The 8152-nt window shown below is 58.5% G+C and overlaps 1 protein-coding gene across 4 annotated transcripts; it reads left to right on the top strand.

The window, feature by feature from the left end:
* The first annotated feature begins 846 nt into the window (after positions 1 to 846).
* Positions 847 to 7823, top strand: EXOC3L1 (exocyst complex component 3-like 1). Of its 4 annotated transcripts, none has more exons than XM_005876372.2 (14): positions 847 to 939; positions 1199 to 1297; positions 1521 to 1681; positions 1762 to 1981; positions 2580 to 3192; positions 3272 to 3389; positions 3756 to 3881; positions 3991 to 4091; positions 4299 to 4409; positions 6699 to 6828; positions 6922 to 7044; positions 7124 to 7279; positions 7371 to 7495; positions 7579 to 7823. In XM_005876372.2, exons 2-14 carry the CDS (start codon positions 1252 to 1254, stop codon positions 7766 to 7768), a joined length of 2220 nt encoding a protein of 739 aa, XP_005876434.1. In that variant the 5' UTR covers positions 847 to 939; positions 1199 to 1251; the 3' UTR covers positions 7769 to 7823. The 4 variants fall into 4 exon arrangements, with proteins under 4 accessions (XP_005876434.1, XP_005876433.1, XP_005876432.1 ...); XM_005876371.2 differs by having other exon boundaries at positions 1506 to 1681; XM_005876370.2 differs by having other exon boundaries at positions 6699 to 7044.
* The last annotated feature ends 329 nt before the right edge of the window (positions 7824 to 8152 follow it).

Genomic DNA, 8152 nt, shown 5'->3' with positions numbered 1-8152 from the left:
CTGAAGGGTGGGTTTGGGTGGTTCCCTAGTGCCCGCTACATTATTACTACCTTATAGTCCCTTCTGTGGCCCCTTCAACTCTCAAGATAAACAGCTCTCAGAGCCCTTGAACCTCTTCTGCCATCACCCACCATACACATTCTTTTTTAAATATATATTTTTTTTATTGATTTTTTTACAGAGAGGAAGGGAGAGGGATAGTTAGAAACACCGACAAGAGAGAAACATCGAGAGAGAAATATCGATCGGCTGCCTCCTGCACACCCCCAACTGGGGATGTGCCCGCAACCAAGGTACATGCCCTTGACTGGAATCAAATCTGGGACCCTTCAGTCCGCAGGCCGACGCTCTATCCACTGAGCCAAACCGGTCAGGGCTCACATTCTTCACAACAGCCTGTGATCTCTCACTTCTCTGCAGAGGTTACACACCCTCCTCTGAAGGGCCTGTCAGCATAGTTTTCATACTGTGATGTTGTCTGCATCCATGTTTGCACACCTCTCTCTCCACCCCAAATTGGGGCCATCCAGTTCATGTCTGTTCTGGGCACTAAGAGGTCCTGGGTGGACTGGTCAAGACCTAATAATCACAGGGAGTACCGCCCCCTCCCCCCAAGGAAGTGAGCCCAGCCCTCCCCACCCCATCCCACAGCGCAGATGCTCTTTCCTGTTGGGAATAAAACGCCAGAGACTCAGCTTCCTTCCTTTCTGCCTGTGGTCTTGGGGAGAGGGGAGGCGGGCTTCTGGACAGGGAGGTGGGACCGAGGCTTCCTTGGAAAGGGGAATTCTGCTGCATGCGGAGGTGTGACCCAGAGCCACCGAGGCCCTGGGAGCCAGTGGAGGGAGTGCCCAGCTCTGCTGTGAGGGCTGGAGGAGAGGGCCATCCTCAAGGCCAACGCTGTTTGCGGAGGAGGGAGAACTGGCCGCCTGGTCAAGCCTGGTGAGTTCCATACCAAACTGTCCTCTGCAACGCAGAACAGGAGCGGGGTCCAGTGGAGGCCTGTGCCCACCCTGCCTCACTTGGCATCTGAAGGGGCAACGCTGAGAAACCCAGCAAAGGAGGCTTCCCAGGTGCCTCCCCATCTCACCCTGCCTCCCTCCCATTTGCTGAGGAGCCTGGGCAGGAACCTCCCTCCTCCTTCTGAGAGAGGCCTAGACAGAGCCTGCAGCTCAAAGCTCCTCCACTCTGCCTGCTCTAGCCCAGACCCTTGCCCGGACTCCTACCTCGGCTCCTGCTCCTCCAGGGCCTAAAATGGACCCCACAGCCAAGGACGAAATGCAACCTTCACTTCCTCCTGGTATGAGCCCTTCTGGGTGGGTTGGGGGAGGGATGTGGCAAGAAAGATGGGAGTGGTGGGTTTGGGCCCCCCCTGCCAGATCTGGCTGGAGTTCTGTCGGTCAGTGAGAGGAGTAGACTGCCCTGGAGTTTCAGGCTGAGGAGCAGGAAGGGGAGCAGGGTCGGCAGCTGCTTCCTTCAGGCCCTGCCCAACTGACATGGCTACCCAGGCTCTTCCTGCCCAGGGCCAGAGTGGCCGGAGCAGGAGAGGGCGGAGCAGCTGGCCCGGGGTGCAGCACTCAAGTGGGCCTCAGGCATCTTCTACCGGCCGGAGCAGCTGGCCAGGCTGGGCCAGTACCGCAGCCGTGAGGTACAGCGCACCCGCTCCCTGGAAGCACGCATTAAGGTGGGCATCAGGCAAGGGGCAGGAGAACTGGGGGTGGGTGGCCAGCTGGGCAGGCCTCACCGTCTCCCTCCCTTCCGCAGTCAGTGGTGCAGTCATACCTGGAGGGTGTGAAGACTGGTGTTTGGCAACTGGCACAGGCCCTCGAGGCTGTGCAAGGAGCCCGTGAGGCCCTGGGCCAGGCCCGTGGGTTGCTCCGGGGCATGGCCAAGGCTGTACAGACCCTAGAGCCCTTGCGGGAGCAGGCTGTCCAACACAAGCAACTGCAGGCCCTGTCTCAGCTGCTGCCCCGGCTGCGAGCAGGTGAGTGTGCAAGGGCCCTAGGCTCCAGCCCCCAACAGTCAGTCAACACACTCATCAAGGGGCTGGGGTACCAGTGGGAGGTTGCATGGAGGGACACACCAAGGGCCTCCCAGAAAGTAACTCAGGCTTCAGATGGCACATAAAGCAGGGTGCAAATTAGCTCACTCAGGTTTTTGAGCAGGGGATGTCTGAGTCAGCACTGATACCCAGTCAAGTGGCTCTGGCCACCCTGGTTGTTACATTGAAATATTCCCTAACAGCGTGGGTGAATAGCCACTAGAATGTCCTCCCGTTCCTCCCTGCCTTCCCTCCAGGATCCCTGACTTCCTTCTGTTCCATCAGCTCAAGGGTTTACACCTCGCCCAACAGGCCTCTAGGCTAGGGCCTTCCCTGGTCCTTTCAGATTGGCCAACGCTCTACTATACTGGTTATATTTTATTCTCTAATAAGATTAAATTCATTCAGTAAAAGTCTACTCTACTGGTTATTTAATACTTTATACATCACCCCAGCCGCAGGGCCTCAGCATCTGATCCTGTACCCATTGCACAGGTGGGAAGGCTGAGACCCAGGGCTGTCTCCTCTGCTCCCTCCTTAGTGCCCGCTGCAGTGGTCCACGCACAGACCCTGATTGATGCCCATCGGCTCTTGGAGGCATATGTGAGCCTTAGGGAGCTGGAGCAGCTGCAAGAGGAGACGTGGGCCTCTCTGGGGGGTCTGGAGTTGCCAGTCTTTGAGGGGCTGGGCCCTCTGGCTGAGGCACTGGGCCAGGCTGTGGAGGCAACTGTAGGGGCTGCAGGGCAGCTGGCCCGGGAAGACCCAGCCCTGTTGGTGGCTGCTGTGCGTGTGGCGGAGGTGGAGGCTGGCAGAACAACCTCCCTGGAGCAGGCCCCCCGGGACTGGCGGCAGCGCTGTCTGCGAGCGCTAGAGGAGGGCCTAGAGCGGGTCCACTTTGGGACACCTCTGCTGCCTGGACCAGGGGCCCTCGCAGGGTGGCTGGAGGCTCTGCGGGTGGCTCTACCAGCCGAATTGGCCACAGCTGAGGCACTGATAGCACCCTGCTGCCCACCACACTACAAGGTGGTCCGGCTGTGGGCCCACACCCTGCACGGTGGCCTGCGGCGCTGCCTGCAGCAGTTCCTGGAAGGGCCCGAGCTGGGAGCCTCCGACGCCTTCACCTTGCTGCACTGGGCGCTGCACGTGTACCTGGGGTCAGTGCCCCTGGGGCAATGGGAAGTGGGTGGATCAGAAGCTGGGGGCTCAGAGTGACACTAGGCCACTCATCACCAGGCCAGAAATGATGGGGAGCCTGGAATTGGGGCCGGAGGCTGATGTGTCTCAGCTGGAACCTCTCCTGACCCTGGAGAATATCGAGCAGCTAGAGGCAACATTTGTATCCAAAGTCCGGGTGAGTAGTTGGGGCCCAGGTCCAGAGCAGCTCTGCCACCAGCTGTGTGACTGTATCTGTAGAGCAGTGGTTCTCAACCTTCCTAATGCCGCGACCCTTTAATACAGTTCCTCATGTTGTGGTGACCCCCAATTTCGTTGTTACCAATTGAACATAATTAAAGCATAGTTATTAATCGCAAAAACAACATGTAATTATATATGTGTTTTCCGATGGTCTTAGGCGACCCCTGTGAAAGGGTCGTTCGACCCCCAAAGGGGTCGCAATCCACAGGTTGAGAACCGCTGCTGTAGAGTCACATGGCTACCTGTCTCTAGCAGGGTCAGTGCCCTGCTACATTCTGCTGCCCCTTGTCCCTTCCGCCAGGCAAGTGTGGTGCAGTGGCTGCAGAAGGCACTGGAAGGGGAAGTGGCTGAATGGGGCCGGGAGCGGGAGCCTGACACAGATCCATCCGGCTTCTACCACTCACCAATGCCAGCCATCGTGCTGCAGGTGGGTGGGAAGTGGCAGCCAGGTGGACAGCCCTCATACTAAAAAAAAAAGGGGGGGGGGGGGGCGCATAACTAGGACGCTGCTGATGGCTGCCCATCCCTGCCTGTAGATCCTGGAAGAAAACATTCGAGTGACCAGCCTGGTCAGTGAGTCACTGCAGCGGCGGGTGCACGGCATGGCACTGTCAGAACTGGGAGCGTTCCTGAGGAGGTCTGCCAAGGCACCGGCCCACCCCCACCCCTGGCCCTGCTCCTGGGGCAGCCCAGGGGGGCTCTGAGTGAATAAGGCACACCAGTGGGGAAAGGCTCCTTGCAACAGTGCCTTGGGTATCTTGGAGGTGGGGGCCAGAGTACTTGGGACAGAAATTGTTGGGGTACCAGTGACAGCAGGTACAGGCGCCACCTCTGTCCTTTGCAGCTTTAATGATGCTCTGATCCGATTCTCCCGAGACCACCTCAGAGGGGAAGCAGTGGTCCCTCATTACGTGTCCTACCTACTGGCTGCCCTCAACCACCAATCGGCACTCAGGTACCATAAGGCCCCCACAGAACCCCACCTCCACTGACTGCTGAGTACCTGCTAAGTATGGACCCAGCCTTCACTAGTCTATTAGGAACTTTGGAGTCACATAGCCCCGTGGTTCCAATCCTAATTCTACTAATTACTAGCTGGGTGACCTTGAGCTAGTTACTTAATCTCTCTTACTAGTATTATATGAGTAACTAGAGGCCCGGTGCATGAATTTGTGCACAGGTGGAGTCCCTCGGCCTGGCTGGTGATCAGGGCTGTTTGGGGTCGGCTGGCCAGGGGGAAAGGACCATGGGAGGTTGGCCAGCCACCCTGATGGGGGCCCATCAGGGCCAGCCTCTGGGGAGGGACTTCCGGAAGTTGGCCAGCCGCGGGAGGTTGGCTGTGGGAGCGCACTGACCACTAGGGGAAGCTCCTATGTTGAGTGTCTGCCCCCTGGTGGTCAGTGAACGTCATAGCTACCAGCAGGTCCTCTGGTCATAAAGGTTGCTTAGGTTTTTATATATAACTAGAGGCCCAGTGCACAAAATTCATGCACAGCGGGGAGGGTCCCCTTAGCCCAGCCTGCACCCTCTCCAATCCAGGACCCCTTGGGGGATGTCCAACTGCCGAGGTACTGTGGGGATCGGACCTAAACCGGCAGTCGGACTCCCTCTCATAATTCTGGACTACTGGCTCCTAACCGCCTCTGCCTGCCGGCCTGATTGCCCCTCACTGCCCGCCCCCCGCCGGCCTGGTCACTCCTAACTGCCCCCCTGCTGGCCTGATCACCCCTAACTGCTTCTGCCTGCCAGCCCACCCCTCACTGGTCCCCCTGCCCGCCTGGTTGCTCCCAACTGCCCCCCCTGCTGGCCAGGTCGCCCCACACAGCGTGTTCAGTCATCTGTTCAGTTCTGATGGTCACTTAGGCTTTTATATAGATAGATGAGATGTTCTGAGGATCACATTTGATGTAAAGTACCTACCACAGTGCCTAGCACATAGTCTCATGTTTAATTCAACATACTACAACATAGTATACTCACAAGGCCTACTCTGTGTCTGGGGTTACAGCTGTGATCAAAACAGAAAAGTATTTCCTTCCCCTTGGGTCTTATATCATTTGGGATTAGAGGGCCAGTGCATGAATTCATGCACAGGTGGGGTCCTTCAGGGTGGCCTGTGGAAATTGGGCCCCAGTTCACACCCCCAGCCTCACAGCCCCACCTGGCACCCTGCCTTGGCCTGGTGCTGCCTGCTCCGCCATCCTGCCTGCAGGGCAATCAATCAGGGCCGCCCCCGCCCCGGCTCCCTCAGCGCCTGGGATCTGGGCAGCAGCCTCGCACCCCACCGCTGCCACTGGTCTCCATCTGCGGGGTGATCGGTGGAGCAATCAGGCCTCGCTCGCATCTGCTTTGGCCTAGTGCCGCCCACTCACCTGCTCCACCATCCTGCTGTGGTCCTGCTCTTGTCAGGGCTCATCTGGGCTGGCAGCACCTCCACTGCTGCCTGCTGCCAGTGCCGCATTGCCAATGCCTGCCATGTTCCGCGCTGCCCCCTGGTGGTCAGCACACATCATAGCAAGTGGTCAAACTCCCGGTCTCCTGGTTGAATGGGTTGAATGACCACCTGAGGGGACAATTTGCATATTAGGCTTTTATTACATAGGATGGGGACAGAGAGGTCAGACAAACAAGTTACTCCCTCTTGACTGTGATGAACTCTCTCCCCTTACCGATGAGGAAACAGAAACAGGAAGACATGGCTTGCTCAAGGTCTCACTGGGAATTAGAAACAGGTCCGACTGGGTTGTGTCTTTTCTAGCTTGCTGAGCCCACCCGTGCACACCCTAGACCAGCGGTTCTCAACCTGTGGGTCGCGACCCCTTTGGGGGTCGAACGACCCTTTCACAGGGGTCGCCTAAGACCATCGGAAAACACATATATAATTACATATTGTTTTTGTGATTAATCACTATGCTTTAATTGTGTTCAATTTGTAACAATGAAAATACATCCTGCATGTCGATATTTACATGACGATTCATAACAGTAGCAAAATTACAGTTATGAAGTAGCAACGAAAATAATTTTATGGTTGGGGGTCACCACAACATGAGGAACTGTATTAAAGGGTCGCGGCACTAGGAAGTTTGAGAACCACTGCCCTAGACCTTCAGAAGGCGAGGGCCCTTCTTGCCCCGTCCTGCCACACACACCTCCGCCACTAGGTGGCGCCCAAGCTTCCAGACCATCGAGGGCTGTGAGGGCCTTGGCCTTGGTCCTGAAGCCCTACTTTTGGTTGGTCCAGCTCCTCCGTGTCCGTCTTGCAGCCCGAAGGGGTGGTCTCAGGGGCCTTGGCTCCGGTGGAGGCAGCGCTTGACGAGTTGCAGAGGAGGATCTGCCGGCTGGTGTTGGAGGCGCTGTTGCTGGAGCTCCAGGTGAGACTGCAGGTGGGACTAAGGGTAGGAGGAGATGAGGCGTATGTTTGGGAGTCTCTGAGGGGAAATTCCGGGTCTGGATCGTCCTTCCAGCCCCTGTTCGCGACTCTGCCCTCGCGCCGTTGGCTGTCGAGCCCAGAGCTGCTGAACAATGTGTGCGAGCGGACAGCGCGCTTCTGCCGGAACTTCTGGCGTGTTCGGAACCCCGCATTCCAGGTGTGTTGGGGAAAGGCTGGCGAGGGTGGAACGCCGATGGAAAAGGTGTCCTGGGCCCACGTGATAGCCCTCCCCGCAGGTGCTCCTGGCCGAGACGGAGCGTGCGGTGGTGCTGCAGTACCTATGTGCGCTGATGCAAGGCCGCCTAGTGTGCCGCGGTGCGGACGAGCGGAACCAGGCAGCCGAGCGCATGCAACAGGATGCCACCCAGCTTCGGGATCTTTTCCTTGATTTGGTAAGAGCTTGTTGGGCGAGCAGATGGGTGTGAGTCTCCGTGGTTGGGTGGGAGTCAAGGGCGGGCTCAAGACCTAGCCCAACGTGGTCAGGGCCTGGAAGAGAGCGCTCATTGCGCGCCGGTGCTGCTCACCCTGCGGAAGCTGCTGAACCTCCACGACCCCACGATGCTTGGCCTCGAGGTGGCAAGCCTTCGGCAACAATTTCCCGACGTAAGGTACGTGGATGGGGGCGGAAAGGGAGAAGGGACCTGGGAGGGATGGGGGGCGCTGATGCATCGCTGTGGTCCCCCCCCCTTAGCGAGGAACATGTCTCTGCCCTCTTGGACCTGCGTGGGGACGTGTCCCGAGAGCAGCGCCAAGCGGCACTCAGCTCCCTGCAGGACGGCCCGCAGCCCTCGCCCCGCGCGGGTCGCCGCGCACTCTTCAGCCTTGTGCCAGCACCTACACCTTCTCCATCCTCCTGCCTCTTCTCGGGGTCCTGTGCCTGAATCTCACCTGCTCGCAGAATAAAGCTGTGTGCCCGCTTCCCCCACCACCACCCCCGTACGCCTGAATTGTGTGTGTTGGGAAGGCGGGGGGATGAAATAAAAGTGTCGGCGAACGTTAGGGGGTCCAGGACAGGGACACGCCTACGGTATCCTGGCTCCAGTCCAGATATTCCGGCTGCCCCCCGTCTGTCCCGGCATCAGTTCCCAAGTACCCGGCTTCCGTGAGCGGACTGCACCCCCACGTCTCCGCGCCGAAGCAGTGATTTCGAGTCTCCCCAGCCCTGACTCCGGTACCACCGGAAGCCTTGAAACCCGCCTGGCCTGCGGGGAGCGGGCGGGCTCAGGACAACGCCCCGCCTAGGGACGTGACTTGAGGGCTGACAC

The sequence above is a fragment of the Myotis brandtii genome, unplaced genomic scaffold (genome assembly GCF_000412655.1).
Source record: "Myotis brandtii unplaced genomic scaffold, ASM41265v1 scaffold486, whole genome shotgun sequence".
NCBI lineage: Eukaryota > Metazoa > Chordata > Mammalia > Chiroptera > Vespertilionidae > Myotis > Myotis brandtii.
Note: the sequence above shows the minus strand (reverse complement) of the source record. Positions and strands in the feature narration are given on the sequence as shown.